General features: G+C 41.0%; 1 protein-coding gene across 1 annotated transcript; it reads left to right on the top strand.

Annotated features, from left to right (window-relative positions):
- The first annotated feature begins 1111 nt into the window (after window positions 1-1111).
- Window positions 1112-17016, top strand: CTH (cystathionine gamma-lyase). The gene is made up of 12 exons (XM_009278760.1): window positions 1112-1222; window positions 1471-1552; window positions 2106-2201; window positions 5136-5245; window positions 5905-6036; window positions 8042-8099; window positions 8898-8975; window positions 10174-10326; window positions 10540-10661; window positions 12487-12539; window positions 13754-13892; window positions 16344-17016. Exons 1-12 carry the CDS (start codon window positions 1112-1114, stop codon window positions 16362-16364), a joined length of 1155 nt encoding a protein of 384 aa, XP_009277035.1. The 3' UTR covers window positions 16365-17016.
- The last annotated feature ends 2078 nt before the right edge of the window (window positions 17017-19094 follow it).

Raw genomic sequence — 19094 nt, forward strand, 5'->3', positions numbered from 1 at the left:
CCCCGGGAGGTGCTGGCCGGCCGGGGGGGGTCCGGGGAGGCGGCAGGCTCCGGGAAGGGGAGGGGGGCTCTCGGTTTGCAGCGCGTGGAAATACTTTCCCTCCTGCTAGCTCCTGAAAAAAACCCAAACATCTTTTTCCCACTGGAAGAGACGGGTTTTCCTGCAGTGGGCTGGAAGGCACAGTTAGGGTGATTTTCAATGTGAAAGCGGCATGAAGGGGAGCACCCAGTGCCCCTCGGACTCGGCAGCCTCTGCTTTGCTGGGTGCATGGGCGTTAGGTGCAGGAAGCTGACAACCGCGTGAAGGTTCAGGCCTTGGTCGGATGATTTGCATGCAGCCGGGGACTTTCTTGAAGACTGCGTGATAACAGTGCTTTACTTTGCCGCTGGGCTCAGGCAGAATACATTTTCTCGTTTACACAGATTGTGTAAGAGGCTGCTTCAGTTGTCCTTCCAGACCAAATGAATATTTCATAAGTATTTTGTGGATGTATTGTAGAAAGTGCTGGAAGTGTTTGCATTGAACTATCATGAAGTTTCTGTTCGCTACCATGCGTGTATGAGGGAAATGACACAAATTCGCAACTCATAAATCAGTATTTGTTCCAAACCCGAGGTCTGAACATCACAGTGTGCTGGTTGGGCAATAGGAATTTGCCTTGTGATCTTTGATTCCACACAAAATCACTTACACAGACTAAAATTGTGAATGCTTGTAAGTAGGTAGCTGTGTTGAAGAAGACCACATAAGAAGGAGTCACACGCTACTGTATTCACGTACTGATGATAGAGTGGCCATGTTCCTGCCGGAAGCTCCATGAGAGCGGTCTGCCAGGTTCCTGAATATGATGAAGTTGTCATTAAACAGAAATCCTGAAAGTACGCAAATACCAGGAAGCTTAGCCAGGTTCTCTCTGTAACAAGTCCATCCATGCATACATGAGTGTTTTTTTTCTTGTTAAATTTTCTCAGTATTCACATAAAAGCTGTTGCACTGAAGTGTGGAACTTGACCTGATTGCATGCCAGGGAAACATTTGAACTTTCAAGAACTTTTGATGGGTACAGGTTGGCACTGGCTAGTGCCCCATAGCATCTTTCAAGCAGAGCGTCATGGAGATGGGACACATTCTTGCTGATAACATAAGAATGAGTGGACTGTGTCAGACCAAGGCCTTTTCTCCAACAGTGACCAGAGATGGATATCGAGGAAAAAGTAGGAGGGTGTGGCTAGCAGTATGATACTTCCCCCAGTGCACCCCTAGAAACCATTTTCAGGTTGGGGATGCCCAATCGGCTGTTGTGTACAGCAGCTTGACGTAGCCAGAAAACCAGCTTGCTGTTCTTGGAGGAGGTGGATGCATAACCTCAGTGTTGAGAGTGAGGACTTTTTAAGGAACCTAGGACTATTATTGTACAAAACTTTCTCAGTGCTCTCTCAAGTTATATTTTTTTTCTTGCTTTCACAATAGGGTTATGAATACAGCCGGAGTGGGAACCCTACCCGGAATTGCCTGGAGAAGGCTGTGGCAGCGCTAGATGGAGCTAAATACTGTAAGCAATTAATAGGTTCCTCAAGCAAGATGTCAGCATGTGTGTCTCCTGACAGTGTCTACAGTAGACATAACTTGGGGAGCAAGGACACTGAGTTGTCAGCAGCAGTTGTGTCACAGCAAGGCTTTCACAGCCACTGACTACTGGTTATGGGCAAGAGCTGCTTCATGGCGTGAAGAGAGTCCAACACTTATCATTCAGGAAAGTCCAGCTCAATCATTGGACTTTCCATAGTGACTTTGCTTCATCTTGCTGCATTTGATGCCTACGCTAAACTGAATCCATCCTTGTGCAGCAGCACTGAATGCAGTGGAGAGCGGGAGCCCCGCAGCAGCTGTTACGAGACTGTGTTACCAGTGTTCATCCTGGGTTCCACCCTGTGTAAAATCAGGCTGCTGCTTTTACTGAATCCACTTAACAAGAGAGATAGCATAAGTGAGGGTGACAGAACAGGTTCCTTTTAAAAGCAAAGTGAGGAAAGCAAAGGGGAGTTTGACAAGGTTGTATCACATTAAAATACAGTCTGTCTGCCACTTGTTCTTTTCTGTTTTAGGTTTAGCTTATGCTTCTGGCTTAGCTGCTACTTTGAATATTACTCACCTGTTAAAGGCAGGGGACACGATTATCTGCATGGATGACGTCTATGGAGGTATGTAAAGCACAAGTATGTTTTTGATCGTCATTGTGCAAATGATTAAATGTACCTATTTGTGATTCTCATGAACTTTCTGAATTTCCCATGTAGGACCTTACTTTTCTTTAAAGCCTTTTCATTTCATGAGAACACAGAACACTCCTGTCTGATTTTGGTGTTAGAAATTCAAACACTGAAAGATTCTGCGGCACAACGTGGAGGTTTAAAAAATACAGCTAACTAGTAATATATGCTTGAATGAGGGGAAAATAGCAATCCTAGCCTTGCACCGATTTGTTTGCAGAGCAGGACCCCCTGCAGTCCAATGTAACACAGCTTACCGGCTTCTGGTATTGCTACTACTCCTTTCCTAGGTTTGACCCTTTACCAACCAGCATTTTGTCTGGACTGTTTCAGACAACTATTCTGCCATCTTCCCTGATAGCACAACTTGCATCTGTTATGCCCATGTCTTCTGAATGCTTCAGTGATGCTGCAACCCACTATTAGGTTTTGATAGTGCATAGTTTTTTTGATCCATTCTTCCAAGAAACTCCCTAGGAACAAACAGAGTTCATCCACCTCTGCTGAAGTCCTTCAAACGGTTGATGCCACCCAAAAGTCCGTAGTAGGGAAGTCTGCCAGGATAAGCTGTGATAATCGGTGTCCTTAGTGCCCAACTCGTGTTTCACTGATCAGCGAAGCTTGTCTCCCTCCATCTGCTTCAAGGCTTTAGCACAAAGAGATCAAATCTGCTTTGTTTTCAAAGGAAGGTTAGAGAGGCCAGCAACAGGTAGCATTTTCCCAAGCAATAGCTGGAAAACCTTTTAGCAAGAATAATCACTTTTCCCATCACTAGGAGTGATTACTATTTGCCAGTCAGTTCTCTATCCTTGTGCATATCAGATATAAATACACACATTTGCTTTTAATGTCTTAGTTCTGTCATGCCAGATAGCTCTTCTCCAAAGTACATCTGGAGCCAAGTTGAGTGAAGACAGCAGGAATCCCTACTGACAATCTGCTCCTTTAATTCACGGTCCTCCCACCACAGAACTCAGTAAATCAAAGTCATTTGGCCAAAGCATACTGTCAGTTCCTTACTTCAGAAAGGCCCATAGGTGTATTTTTCAAGCAAAACCAGTTTGCCTGCTCATTAAAGCCTCAGCCTGTGGTGGTTTCTGCGGAGATGAATTTCATTGTTTCTTCCCTGAATTTTTTTATACTTTTGTTGTAAAGAGACTGGCTTCCCCACAGACAGCCTTATTCAGTAGAGTTCACACCCCATGACATGGTACATCTGCAGATGCCACTGGCTGCCGTGGCCAGTATGTGTTCAGCCCCTTTATTCTTCCCTTGGCTATTAGGGGCTCCTTGTCCCCTAAATCCCTGCTTGTTTTTCTCCTAGGCTGTGCTCTTCTGGCTGTTCTTAGTCATCTTTCCGGCTCGTGTTCTTGCACACTGCAGCCTGGTCCTTTGTCAGCCATTTCCTCGGTGTTGTCTGTGCTGACTCCTTTTTACCATGCGGGCTTTACTCCTCCACCATGCTTGCCCTGCGCAGCATTTCATACTTCAGCCCTGTAGTAGCAACCTTTGAGTCACTGGGTACTGAGTGCTGGCGTGTGTCCCTGCTCCCTTGAGGGTACACTACCTTTGGTAAGCTTTTAGTATGTTTTTTGTGAAAAGCCTGGTTGGATAGGAAAGCAGTACTGTGCTTGCTAACTCAAATGAGTCCACAGTATTCAAGGTTGTCAGAAAAACAGTAAGAAAATGAAAAGCTCTTGGGCAATGCTCGAAAGCGTATTGCCTGGGATGTGTTTAAGAGACGCTGAGTTTTGGGAGGTGTGAGGAGCTGTAGGTAGTTGACACCTCTGAATTCTGAGCCATTGCTGTAACTTCTTAAAAGGGCTACTTTCAGTGTAACCTCTCATTTCCATCTAAGTTTTTTTTGTAGTGTGCTATTATTGAAAGTATGTAAGACTAAAACAACTTTTCTGTGGTTGGTATTTGTAGAGTTGACAGCCGATGTGAAAATTTCCCATGCTTGAATAAACTTCTTACAGCACAAGAGAGAATATAGCTTATTGTACAAATAAAAGTGTTTCCTTAAAAACAAAAAAATCATTCAGACGTAGTGTTCAGCACACAAAATTGTACCCTGCATGTACTATGACTTTATGGCTAGATGGCAAACTGCTGTTCTGTGTAAGTGAGTAAATGTTGAATAACCTTGGCAGAAAGACCTAATAAATTAATTTTTAATCCAGGCAGTGTCTCCAGATAGTCTGTATGTTGCACATCTAGTGATCAACTCATTGCTTCTGGTTTCTTCTTTTAACCTTTCCAGTGAAAGACTTCAAAGACAGAAAGGAAGGAAATAATCACTTTTTTATGTTCCTCGCTGCAAGTTTATTTAATGGAATAATAAGAAACACAGTACCTGGAGTCTTCCCCTTCATTCTTCTTCTCCCAGATTCTCAATTAAGCTTATTAAATAAAAAAAAGAGTTTGAAAATATGTCGTGGAAAAAAGTTATTAAAAGTGGGGTGGGGGAAAGAGAGTATAAAAACTGGAACTGCTAGCTTGCGCGTGGCAAAGGGCTGGAGGAAAACTTAGAAGCAGGCAAACTAAAAGGGGTCTATTTAATCTTCTGATTAAAAAAACCCCAAACAGTTATTAATTGAAAGTACTTCATAAATCACTCTGATTCCATATTCCCATTATTACTTTTCCATGATGTTTAAAGCTACAGCAGTCTTTAAACATTTTAGAAATAAAAAAATAATAATGTGCCATTTATGGTGTACAGCATAAAACTGTACCCTCCTGACTTTCCATGGATGCATACAAGAGACTGGAGATCAGTGAAGGAAAGTTAAGGAAGTTGTTTCATTTTGCGTCTCTGATTTTTTGTTTTGTTTCATTTGGTTTTGTTTGGGTTTTTTTTAGGGACAAACAGATACTTCAGGAAAGTAGCCATGAAAATGGGTTTGAATGTAGTTTTTGTTGACTGCGCAAAAATGGAATGCCTGGAAGCTGCAATTACACCAGAGACCAAGGTAGGGGAGAGGGAAATTGCTGAACTTACTTGCTTAATGTCGTTAAATAATTTTATTCTTGCTCTTGTTGTATTGGGTGTATGTGTCAAGCAGTGGGGGCTGCAGGGGTGACCTCTGTGGAGACAGGTTGGGGCACAGCTGGCTCCAACACGTCCCCACTGCAGGCCACTTAGTGACGTTTGTGGTGCCTCATTGAAACATTTTAAGGGCAAAAAACACCACAGAGAGAGAGGAGAAGGGAAAAGGTAACAAACAGCAGAGGGAACACCAAGGTTCGGAGGAGGAGGTGCTCCATGGCACTGGAGCAGATAATTCCCTGCTCTAGTGGAAGATAATTCGGCTGGAAAAGGCTTACAAACTTTTGGGCGTAAAGACTTTCTTCTGGCTATGTCAGGCCTTCTTCAAATGGGATGCACTTGGGTTTTCAAAAGCTTTGATGTTCTTCCCATGCATCAGTTGTTTTTGTGGAGAATATTACCTCTCCCAAGAAACCTTGCCTTTCTTCAGTAGGGACACTTTCTTATTTCCACTCTGCAAACCTGCATGGGAAGCTGACACTCAACGATTTAAAGTTTAAAAGCATTTATGACTTACACATGTATCATCACCAGCATTGTAAAATCTCTAAACTGATGTTTTGTGTTGTTGAATTACTGCAGCTCGTTTGGATTGAAACGCCCACAAACCCCACACTGAAGGTCATTGACATTCAGGCCTGTGCAGATGTAGTACATAAGCATAAAGATGTTCTTCTAGTGGTAGACAACACTTTTATGTCTGCATATTTCCAGGTAAGCACTTTGTTTGTTTACAATTACCCCATTATTTCAGTGTATTCGAAGATACATTTTTAAAACGGAAGCACCACCAAGGAATTGTAGTTTTGATCTGTGCATTGTAAAATGACCTGTTCTGTTTCTAAGTACAACCCATGTACTGCTGCTGTTTACATTAGTAAAGATGGTATGCAAAGTATTTTATCGCTAGCCATATACCAGTATGATACCAGCAAAACCAATATAGCTCAGCAGTCAAGTAAACACACTGAATCAAGACAGTCAGGTAAGCCATTGGGAGAATGGCTTCTCTGTCATTCAAAAATCATGTTTTTTAGTTCTCACTGATGGAAATCAGGCCTATTAGAAAACAGGACACTTTTTAACTTTGGCCTTTTTATACCAATTCTTTTGTGTATGCTGTTTATGATCTGTTCTGAACCACTTGATATTCTAAAAAAGGTAGTGGAAGAAAAAGTTAAAACAGGCAAACTTTGTTAAATCTTTCTTTGAGACATCCAAGTTACTTTTTTCTTCAATATTTTGGTGAATGTGTGGCTTAGAAGTTTGTAATTTTGATCTCGAACAACTGGCATAACTTTTCTGCTTTTATAACTAGAATACATGAAATGAAGACAATTTCTTAAGTGCTAAAAATGCTTTGGAATAATAAACTTCAAAGTCTTGTTCATCTTAACATGGGCTAGAAATATTCATGTATACTTCCCAGGAGATCAAACTAATCCCTTATATTTTAGGTCTAAAGTAAAACTTTTTTATGAGTGCAAAAGGCAAGGTGTCTTTGTTTTTGTTAAGGGTACTGAGATCTTTATAAATTAAGAGAGTTTACAGAAAGTGTTAATGCTTAGCTAAAGCAGCACTTGAGTTTGTCTTCTACATACCAAAAGCTTGGTGATTTCCCCCCCGCAATGTATATTACTTCAGAAAGACATGTGTGAAAAGAAAAGTGAGCATCTGGATATATGAGCTAGTTAATGTATCTTACTGGCCTGGTGCTAAGAGAAAGTCAGTTGTAATGACTAATTCTAGTAAGCATAATAGGTAATGTCTTTAAACCCCTCCAGACTGCTGCTGATACACTGTACTAAGAAGATCATAATTTCAGAGTGATTTACGTAGCAATATTGAATGTAAAAGGCACTGGTGTTTATGCTAACGTTCTCCTGGCTGCGCATTGGGAATGCACATTATGCACGTTCCTTGAATAGACGTCTGTGTTTAATCTGACAGCAGCAGTCTTTTATTCTAAATCTGCTTGCTTTGTTACCTTTTAACATATTGATACTCTTCAGTCTTTATAATACATTTATGTTACGCGCAGAGTCCTTCACTTAATGACTGATTAAAAAAAATGTGTTGTTCTTTACTTCTTGCCCATCAACATCTCAGTTTGCCTCACCTTAAAAAGGCTTCTGGGAAGAAAGCTGGGAGGTTAGGGAAGAGAGACCTGGCAGACGAAACTCTTTGCACTTTCTTCAGGTTTTCAGTTCTTTCGGTGCAGTATCACCAATACTGATATCTAGAAAACAATGCAATTTTTTTTTGCTTTGCAGACTGTGCTGAGGTCTCCATTTTCTAAGGAAATATACTTTACAGCAAATACCACTACTTATCCCTGCCTCAGCTAAGCGATATAACTAATTTTTTCACAAATACGAACAGGCTGTATGTTAGATGTATTCAATCACTCCTCTCCCTGAAGCCGGTGGGAATTAGACCAGTGCTTTTAAATCACATTTTATTGTGGGTTCTTTTTATTGTACTTATCTTGAATTCAGAGTGCTTTCCTGTACTATTGTTTTTGACACATATTCTGTCTATCTTCATTCTCAAGTTTTTGTGTTTAAGGTGTTAAGTTTTGTGTTAAGTTTTTGTGGTTTTTTTAGTTTCTCCACCTATTGTTATTTTCTGTGTCGGATCACAGCCTTTCTGGATAGCTTGAAATGAACCAGAGTGCACACAAGCTTTAATTGGACCTATTATTTTCATTTCATTTCAGCGTCCTTTATCTCTGGGGGCTGATATTTGTATGTATTCTGCAACCAAATATATGAATGGTAAGTATGTGAGCTCAACACAACTCAGGCTGGCTAAAAGCCATTCTGGCTGCAGGCAGTTCACAAAAGCCAACGTGTCTGCCAGTAATTCTTAGATGGACCATTAGAGCAGGTGGACCATTGAATAGACCATTAGTCTTTGTAGCTCCTAAACTGCCCCTGGGAGAAGGAATATTGACCTTACTTCAGGTAATAGACCTAGAGGTGTTTATAGCCATGTTGGCTTTAAGTTGACTACAACAAAGCAAGTGTCTTCAGTAAAAGGTAGCTGCCAGAAATTATATTAAGGTTCAAAGGAGGTTTCATACAGCTGTGTTGGAGCCTGTCCGAAAGCACATTCACTGTGGTGTTCCCCAAACAGCCAAGACTTGGAGCTAACGTGACTGTAGCTGTGTTGTAACCATATGTCCCTGGTGGTGCAGATAGAAGTGGAAGTTTTCTAGCGGGTGTTCACTCTCGCTAAGACAGCAGCCTGGTGCTGCTCCGCAGGACACACCTGATTCCTGTACAATGTCCTGCTTTTTGGCAGTTAGCGGTGGCGGGCTTGGGAAGTGTCTTGGGGCATGTGTGTGGCACACGGCAGAGCACACTGCTGACCAGAGCTTTAGAAAAAGCTGAAATCTGCTTTATGGTTCATGTGCTGCACAGGAAGGATAGCAGTAGCAATGAGAAGGAACCCAGTGTCTTGCAAAAATGGGACTGTATTAGCACCAAGACTGAGAAAATGGAGGTTTGTGGCAGAACCCTGGAGCAGATGGGGTGGCTGATTCTGTTCTTGTCTTCTCCTTGCATTTTTAGGGCATAGTGATGTTGTAATGGGACTTGTTTCAGTAAACTGTGATGATCTCTACGAAAGGCTGAAATTCTTACAAAACTGTAAGTAGTCAATGTAGGAAATACCTTAAAATGAATTGTATGTAGCTTGTAATGGGAAGCATGTTGCATGCACACAAGTATGAAATCTATCTAGAAATGTAGCTCAGGCATTTAAATGTGCAGAAGTGCAAATGACTGCAGAGAAAGTGGTAACACAGATGAAGGAAGCCTGAATTCTCTTCCCTGCCTTTCACTGGTACGTAGGGTGGTCTTACGCAAATACGATAGCTTTCAGTATGCCTCTGTGGCTCCTCTCTCAAATAAAGTTAATGACACAGGTCTCCACTTCCTAACTGCTTCTAGAAAAGTGCTGAGAGCAGTGTGGGTTGTTCAACATTTGTTTACCAGGGGCTGGTGAGTGGGGTGAATTGTCTGGTGGCAGGTGCTTGAATGCAGGCAGCACTCTTCACTGCAGGACTGTAATTCCCCTCTATCCTTGCTTTCCCCTGAGAAGTGTGTGCCCCGCTGCTCTCGAGGGAGGACTGAGCCGCGGAGCGTCTCTCGAGTGTGCTTCTTGGAGCCACACGCTGGTGTGGCGTGGAGAGCTCTGCCTGTGCTCTGTGCATCATGCGCAGAGGCAGGAGATGTGGCATGTCCTGAAAGCATCAGATGCAGAGTGGCTGCGGTCTGTCTCCCATGTGCAGTACCTGCAGTTACATGGGGCATGACTGCTTACAAAGTCTCTCTTTAGGTTATAGTTAAGAAAGTGGTAGAAAGAGCACAATTGTTTCCTATATTCACTTGACTTCATACATGAAGAGGGATACAAACCTTTAAATTACTCCTTTATTTAATTTCATCTAACTCATCTCAAGTACATCTGGGGTTTTTTAAACTCATTCATACATCGGAGGATATGCCTAATGCAAAACTTTCATATGTAAGTTGATTTTAACAATTTTACTGTCTCTTAATTGTAATGAATAAATTTCTGTACAGTGTTCTGTCTGCCTCCTGTCTACAACAGAAGGAGTAAAGGTATGGTATGTCTAGTAAATTTAATCCTTGAGTCTTCAGTTTGTTAATTCAGCTCATTAATTGGCTTCCCATGTGTGTGAGATGAAGAAGACAGATTGCATCAGAAGTCTTTCCACCTGTCTTGTTCTAACTTTAGAAATTTTGAAAATTAGGACTCTGTTTAGTTTTACTAAAAACAAATCCCTTTGTTTTATGTGGAATTTTGTTTCAATTTCTGTAGCTCTTGGAGCTGTTCCATCTGCCTTTGACTGTTACTTGTGCAATCGTGGTTTGAAGACACTACAAATCCGGATGAAACAACATTTCCACAATGCATTAGCTGTTGCTCGATTTCTTGAGTCAGATTCCCGGGTGGAGAAAGTCATTTTCCCAGGTAGGTTGGCAAGACTTCAGAGCAGGTGACGTCTTAGAGTGAGGCTGGATTTGGGTACTGTAATACTACGTGTTGTTTGTGCACCCTTCACATTTGGTGACTCTGGCTTAGGTGTCCGCCTTGGCAATGGGCTGTTTCTACATAGCTGAGGGTGAGCTACTTTACCCTTTGAAGTGATGGTAATTAACTTAAAGCAACTTCTACAAATTTCAGGCTTGCCTTCACACCCTCAGCATGAGTTGATCAAGCGGCAGTGTACGGGCTGTCCTGGGATGGTAACCTTTTACATTAAAGGAAATCTCAAACATGCTGCTACCTTTCTCGAGAATTTAAAGGTAAATGATGGTAAATACGCATTACCTTAGAGGGACTTGAGCCTGTCCTTCTGAGGGTGATAATGGAAGGAAGTGTTTTTTCTTGGGGTGGGGAGAGTCTTTCTCTGTACTTGCAAAGCTTCTTAAGTCTTTTGGGTGTAACCATCTCTAAATAATAGATTCTTTGTAAATGAGAGGGAAGAAAAGGATGCCTCGGCTCATTTGAAGTATTTGTTTACACAGTAGGGTGTAGTATATCCAGGTTAGCCAGGCACTGCTTCTAATAAAGGGCCTGCATACCAGCCTTTTGCAAAAATACCTGTAGTATTTGAAAGCAGAGAAGCTGTGGCTGGTGTAACACTGTTGTAATATTTCAAAGTACTCATCAGGAGAAAAACCTATTGAGATATGACATGAGTCATGAAGCAAAGAGGGAGTCCCTCAATTTGGAGGATGGTTGTTTGTGTACTTTACCTAAACCATAGGCTTTTGCTTTTGTCTTGCAATGTATTAATTCTGCCTGTACTCTTTAATGTGTTTGCTAGTCTTGATCTCTGGTTAATTTGTATCCTGCTCTTGCGTTTTTGCTGTTTTGTTCTTGGAAAAACAAATCAGTAATAATTGACAAAGGTAAATTAGAACTTCCTTCCCCTCCCTATCTTTCTTACTTGCCAGCTAATGTCATCAACTGAAAATGAATTTACTAAAAATATGATTTTCCCACAAAATACCCTTTTACGTGAGAGACAGCATTTAATCCTGGCACAGGAGATCTACCAGCTTTGACAAAAGGCATCAGAGAGTACATTCCAGAAGTAGTCCCTTATGAGTATATTCACTTCAGCCCTTTAACTTGGATAACCATCAGTTTGTCGCTAGGTTGGTACAAAAGTAAAGCCATTTCCTTAAACCAGGCTGAGCAGAGGATTCTTTGGTTGATAGGTTTAGTTGTTTGGGTTTTTTTTTAAAAGGAAAAAATAGTCAATATAAGCAACCAGGGCTGGAGAGAAATGTTGAGGGCAGTAAGTGCCTTCACAAAAGACAAATCGTGAATCCGTGTTTGAATGCAGTTGGCTCTCTAGAGAGCCTTTTTGTCATCCAGGAATATATGTCCATAATTCAAAGAGCAGTGCTAAAAAAACCTTAACTAACAGTAAGCATTTCACAAACACTAGTCCTGTTAGGCACTGAGAAATTTAGGCCGGTTTTCAAAATACTAAACTAACCATCAGACCCAAGCAATGAGTGAAAAAATCTGTCCAGCCTTATGAGGAGAATCTTAAATGTTTGGGTTTTTTCCCCATCAAGTCTGCTATTTGCCAGCCTGAAAAGCGTAGGTGTTAAATGTGAACATTAAGTGATGTTGAAAGAAGAGTATGTAAGGATAGGATATAATCACTTCAACCTTAACTGAAATTTTTGAGATTTGACTCTTACTTTGTTCAGGCAGTCTGCTCTATCCTTCCTCTGAACAGAATGAAAACTCTGGTGGTGCCCAGGCAGAACCTGCTCCCTCATGTTGTGCATTTTCCCTTCTGCTTTGCCTCCATTGCTGCCCATGCATTGCATTGTACAAACTACTCCCGAGTTATTTCAGTTTTGCATCAGTGTCTCTTTAAAACCTTTTTAGGACAAGTCTATTCTAAATCTTAATAGCTCTTACCTGCTAAATGTACACTTTTTTCCCGAACTGCAGCTAATACCTTTCTAAATATAAAAGTTACTATAGAAAAACTTAGGAAACTCCCCCCCAACCACTAAACATTCCTTTTTCATTAACTGTCTCTTTCTAAGCATTCATAAACTTACACTTCTTAGGTTAACTGCTGTTTAATTTTTCCCATAGGTTTTTGCACTGGCTGAGAGTCTGGGAGGATATGAAAGCCTAGCAGAGCATCCGTAAGTCATTCTTCATCTTAAAAGTCTAAAAAAGCTGCAGAGTAACAAAAAAGTTTCTGCTGTATTTTGATGGGAGTTCTAAAATTTTCTAGTACATGAAGCTAAGATATTTTGCATATAACTGAGATTCAAGGATAGTATGTTGTACGGCACAAAAACCAGTGGCTACTCCAGAAATGAGTGTGACTTTTGTGAATATAAGAATGCAATGATGAAAGAATTTCCGTGCTTCCTTGTTTTAACTGGGAGACTGAGCTGCAATTTGTTGCTATGATAACAAATCCAAGAAATCAGCGTGTGTTTGAATAAGTAGTATTGAGCAGATGTGGTCAAACTGTTGAGGAAAGAGGTTTGCCGTTCTGCCTGCTTACACAAGAGGGCATGTTCAGTATGCTACACTGAACTGCATCTGTCTCCATGTCAGGTAAATTTTGTGGGGATTTTAGTAATACTTAGTTGCTCTTGTTTAGGTTAAAAGGCTAAAAATAGGATTTTTATGGAATTAGATTATTTCACTTAAATCCAATTTGCTTTTCAAAAAGATACATGGAAAGTTATGACTAAACTTATATGCTAAATCATTTCAGTTGCTCATCTTAGAATAACAGCAAATCTTAAAACACTCAAGCGGTTGAAAGGTAATTGCTAACTGGTGGATGTCAGTGACTGAGCATATGGGGGAAATAGCTTCTTACCTATATCCTCCATAGCTGGGGATAATAAACTCTTCAATGTAAGTGGTAGTTTGACAAGTGATCTGAGAAAACAGAAGTTAAAAAAAAAACATCTGGAGATTTTATACTGGATATTGTATACTATAGCTGTTTCTCCATATGCTTAAAGTAGAGCTTTTAGATACTTTTTTTCAGAAAAAAAACTAAAAAAAATCTGGAAGGAAGAGGAATAGGATTTTTTTTTTCCTCATTTGTCATTTCCAGATTGTTAAGTATCCACTTTTTATTAATCATTTGTAGCTTGGAAATACTGTGTTGAAACGCTGGGAGATACAAGTCACTGATTGCTCTGCAGTTCGCATAATTTACAGTAACTGATGATAGGATCTCTTTCCATCTGTGGGTTAACCAGCAGGTGGTACACAGAAGGTGTAAAGTCTTTATGGAACTTCAGGGGATGCTGGCAGGAAGCCAATTTCTTTGGTCTTTACCAATAGAAAGTAAACACTTCTTAGAAAAAAGGCTATTTTTTTCCTCCAGGGCCATCATGACTCACTCTTCAGTGCCTAAAGAAGACAGAGAAGCTCTTGGAATCAGTGATACATTAGTTCGCCTGTCAGTTGGTTTGGAAGATGAAGAAGACTTACTGGAAGACCTAGACCAAGCTCTGAAAGCTGCGGTAAGTGGGTTGTTACCTTAGTGCTGTCACTCTAAAAATAATTTCCCCTCTAGTCCTCTTCCTTTCTCGCTAAACTGCTGGTAATTCTTACCTCACTTAATTTTTAAACTACTCATAAGCAGACCCTGCAGAGTGGATGTAGGGTTTTAAAGCTTTTGTTGTTAGGTTTCTCTCTGCAGTGAAATTTACAGTCCTTGTCAGTCATGAGTTAATTCATGTAGATTCTTAGAGCGGACGGGATGTCCCTGGCATCTGAGTGACAGGGATAGCGAGGGGAGGCTGTCATATAGGCATCGAAGTGCTTAGTGTGTGCTTCAGATTTTTCATGTCATAGTTTTAGAGAGGATTGAAATATATTAAGGAGCTTCAAGAAAAGAGCTTCTACCAGACACTAAGTCCAATATTTGAGTAACGCTATTTCCTTTACAAGCCCTACTTCTACTCCTCTACCCACAGTTCTGTATTTCAGACAATAGATTAAAATTGGTTTTTTACTTGGTGATTAATGTGATGCCATATTGTGTCTTTTCTTCTCAAGGCAGGTTTCCTAAAATACATGAGGTGTATATGTGTTTGTGTATGAGTATACACACATGCATATATGCAGGGGAGAGGCTGGTTAAATGCGTATTGTCTTTCGGTCCTACACACCTTTGTGCTATGCTTTGGATCGGCTAATGCTGTGACTGAAGGAATAATGGGGGTTTTTGCAAGCTTTTTTTTTTTTAATCTTTTTTTTTTAAACTAGAAAGGATTAGTCATAACTGAAAAGTATGAAGTATGGGCACTTGACTTTGAACCAGTACATCAGTCTGATGGATCCTCTTTGGCAGCTGCAGATACTGCAGTTTGATATACCAGTATTTCATTGCAGAATATGCTATGTTGTACTGTACCTTGTATTTATCATGCTGTGACTTACCCAGGGCATTGCCAATGTCTTTGGTTTCTGCAATTGCAGATAACTTGTTAGGTGAGCTTCCCAGATGATCCTAGGAAGCAGACCACATGGTGTGAAAGGTCCTTTCTTTTTCCCAGAAGGAGGTCACTGACCTTTGGGTATGCAGGAGAATTCCTCTTGATGTGAAATCTCATGGCAGCTTTAGATCTGAATGTGTGAGCAAGGCATGTAAACCAGATGCCTAAAGCCTAGCCGGGCACTCTGCCTCAGCCTCTAATTTTGTCTGTTCTTCAGAGCTTCAATGGAAGACTAAAATCCCTCCAACCTTCATAAGCATAATTATGTGTTGGAGAGAGGAAGGAGAATTTCCTATTGATCCTGGTGGGCAATAAACAGAGCCCAGAGGTATGGGATGGCTGCACGCAAAGCGCCAGCCAGTCATTTCAAATGCTGTTGGAGATCTTGGGATATCCATTGCTCAAGAATGCATACTAGATCTTTGGATCTTGTTGCAAGCATAGTTTTTGTTCTCAGGAACTGCCAACTGCTGTCACACAATCCCATCCACAAAATTTGTTATTCTGTCTTTACAATTTTAGGTATCCTGTTTGCCTCATACAGAACTTCACTCCTGGAAAGTCAAAAACTTTGATTTACAAAATCTAAATATACTTCCTAACCTGTTTGTATCCACTTGATCACATGTTGCTCCTACACAGGCAAATGGAGGTATTAGACATGTTGCTACCAGGCAGTGAAAATGTTTCATCAGGGCAGCATGCTCTCTGCCATACTGTGGGGCGGGTGAGGGGGTCAAAGAGAAGGAGACAAACCAAGGACTGCAGCAAGGCACATGCTTAAGATGGGTTTCAGCAAGTTTTGGAATAAAGTTTAATAAATAACCACACTAAAAAAGCAGGACTTTCCTTCTTCCCTTCTCCCAACTTGTACTTTCATACTGTAGGAGCACCATAACTCTCGTTGGTTTGTCTGTTTTTTTTTCTTTGAGTGGGAATTCTGCAGATTTGGTGACTCCTCAGTAGTCCTTGCAACGCTGAGGACAGAGTTCACAGTCTTTGGTGGACCTTGAGTCAGCTCCAAGTCAATGGCCGAGGCAGAACTAGGTTCAGCACTACCTTGTTCTCCTCTGCCACCTCTGCATCCCTGCAGGCACCTGCATCGCAAAAAAGAATTAAAAAAATAAAGGTGTTTGAAATACAGAGTTTTGTCTGTGTGAGAGAACATGGTGGTATTGGTGGGTAAAGTATAAATTTGAGCCCTGCAGCAATTGTAGCAGATGTATAGTAGTTTGATGTACTGTACAGACAGGAAACTTTTTGTCCCTCTATTTTTCTCTCTCTCTTTTTTTTTTGGTTTTGTTTGTGATAGGGAAAATTAGCAACAGTAACTGCATGTATTTCTATATGCCAGCACAGAGCATGAAGATAATCTGATGCTAAAGTATATCTTATTTACGAAAAGAAGAAAAAAGTGCATGGTTGATATAGGTGCATAGCATAATTATCTCTCATTTTTCCTTCTTGTTGCAGTTTGCAGACCATAAGGCTTGACGTTTAAAACCAGAACTTGGAATTGAACATTGAAATGGCTAAAGAAGGTGACACAGAAAGCCAAATTGCTAATGATTTTCCTTTGATTTGCCTTTGAGAATTGAAATCTGTTCAATCCAACGCTGGATTCCTGGGGCACACAGTCTGTGCTCTCCTGTGGGTCCATTTCTGTTGTATTGTAATCCTTTGGCTTTGGATTTATGGAGTAAATAAGTTGTTTTTGAGAACAGCCATGATGCACACTCAGGAATATTATCCCGGTTCTCTCAGTGGAGATTAGTGTTTCTCATTTGCCATGCTAGTGCTGCAAGGGTGTTAGGTCAAAAGGGTTGGTTTCTGTTCCTGCTCCTCAGGATGCACAATTAATTTTTCTCATATCTTCTAATCCAACAGTCCAACGTAAAAACTGTTGATTTAACTTAGATTTTTTTTTTTTTTAATTAGGTTGGAAATGTGGTTAAATGCTTTTTCACCTCTTGATATTTTATGGAGTATTGACAATGAAGCAAAATCCAATACCTGGTAAACAATAGTAACTTTCTAAAGAGGATTCTTTCCTTTTTTTAAAAGAATCATGTAATGTTAATTGTGGTAATGATTTGGTTTATATTTGGAATGCGACTCATTTTAATTAAAATATGCTTTGAATTTCCCTGATGTATTACTTGTTTTGACATTTGTGTGTACTAATTGCATTCAAAATCAGGTGATAAAATGACCCTGGATTTGTTTAAATTTTCCTGTGGAAAAATGATGTCATTGATGTTTTTACTTTTGTCAAGAAAAAAAGATTTAAATTCTAATGTATAGCAACCTATCATGCAGTATTCAGGCAAGGAATATTCAGGTGCCTCAAGGCACTGGTTGCTTGTGGTAGGTGATGTGCAGCTGCCTGAAGCGCCCTGCAAAGTGTCATCTCTGAGCAGACCTCAGCCCTCCTGCCCACTTCCCCGTGGCTTATCTAAATATCTGTGCTGAAAAACCACAGAAGAGGCACAAGTACTGCAGGTCTTTGTTACAAGACTGACTGCACAGATCTTGGTAAAAACATTTAGCTTTCCCAAACTAAACGAAAATTAGACTTTCTGGGGGTGTCTTTTTGTTTTGTTTCTTTCTCAGATTGAGAGCTGACACGAAATGCGAGTTCGGTGACTTCACTCACCAGCTGATTTGATCTTGCCACCTGCCTTAGATTATGGTACAGAACACCCTAACACATGTGCAAGTGAGACGAGAGGGCTGTAGCTGAGACGATAGGGCTGTAGCTGGCTGCCAGTTGCTGTGAGCCCTGGTGGTACCCCAAGCAGGGATGACTGTTGTCTGCTGTTGCTGTAGGAGAATTGAGCCCTCGGGGTTCTGCACGGCCGGGGCAGAGGCTGAGCACGAGATGGAAATGAATGTATTTCATCTAGCCCTCGGAGTGGTTATTCTGAGTCATTCTTGGTTAGCCTGTCTGTAAGATCAGTGAAACATTGCAGGTAGCTTTTTATTAACTTCTACAGGATAAATATTGTTATTCTACTGTCCGGATCTCTTTTCGACTCTAAGCATAAGCAGCATATCAGTGTTAATTTCTGTGGAAAGACTTCAGCAAATAATTCTTTGCATATATAGTTACAAGTACAGCTTTAAAAACCTTGACAAGCTCCAAATTAACTGCGTTGGCATTTGTGCAGGTGTGTGGCACATTAGTGAGGCTGGCAGCTGAGTCGGAGAGTGGGAAGGGGCTACAGCGGGAGAGATCCACCAGCAGATGGATCAGATGGGTCAGAGAGCGGCAGTGGATGCCAGCTGTGGTGCGGGCAGCATGCTGAGATCCTAGGGCCTGGTTTTGGGATGATAAAGCAGGTCAGAAGTGGTGGGGCTGTGCTTTGCACAGCAGTGGTAGTGGTGCGGGCACACTGAACCTGTGTTGTGGTGCATCGGTCTGCCCTCCCTGAGGGGGGAACCAGCATGGAGGGTGCCTGTGCACGTCTGCTTACAGATGACTGCAGAGCCCTGCTTGTGTTGCGTGGCCCAGCACAGTGTCTGAGCTCAGGCAGTGCTTTAAATAGGTGAAGACTTCTATTTGTTGTAATTAAAGTTAAGACTGTGCTTGCTATACCAGATCAATACAGCATTTCAGTGTGAAGTACGGAGTACAAAGATAATTATCAACCTGTCTAGGCACTGTACTTTCTGAGCAGCAAACAATTATGTATATTGACACACAAACAGAGTAGTCTTGATTATCTAGAATGATTAAATCCTGGGAAAACTGAGATGAAGGTATGTATACCAAACAAACACTTCATTTACTTAACTGCATTGCGAGTATATCATAAAAGCACATGCAAAATGAATAAGATGCTGTAGGGGATGTAGGCTGGTAGGTGGTATGAAAATGAGGAGCTCTTGTTATTTTTTGAAAAGCCGACAACCGGTGATGAAGAGTCTCAAAGGCATCATGGTTGTATTGTATGAGTTAGTAACTCTCCCTGCTCTTAGTGAAAACCATCTTCTCTTCCATATTAATCTCTCTCTTAAATTTTCATGTTTGTGGTTACAACATTTTTTGACTAAATATCTGATTTAATTTCTGTGTTCCCAGTCTGGATAGTTTTTGTAGTGTCTTCAGTAACACAGATGTAATGAGTGATGAATATGGGTGGTTTTAGACAGGATAAACTGAACAGAAAGATGTGTCTGCATCTGTGAGGAATTGATGGGGAGATGTGAATGTCCCAGCGA

This window comes from Aptenodytes forsteri, unplaced genomic scaffold (assembly GCF_000699145.1).
Source record: "Aptenodytes forsteri isolate BGI_AS27 unplaced genomic scaffold, ASM69914v1 Scaffold290, whole genome shotgun sequence".
In the NCBI taxonomy this organism is placed as follows: domain Eukaryota; kingdom Metazoa; phylum Chordata; class Aves; order Sphenisciformes; family Spheniscidae; genus Aptenodytes; species Aptenodytes forsteri.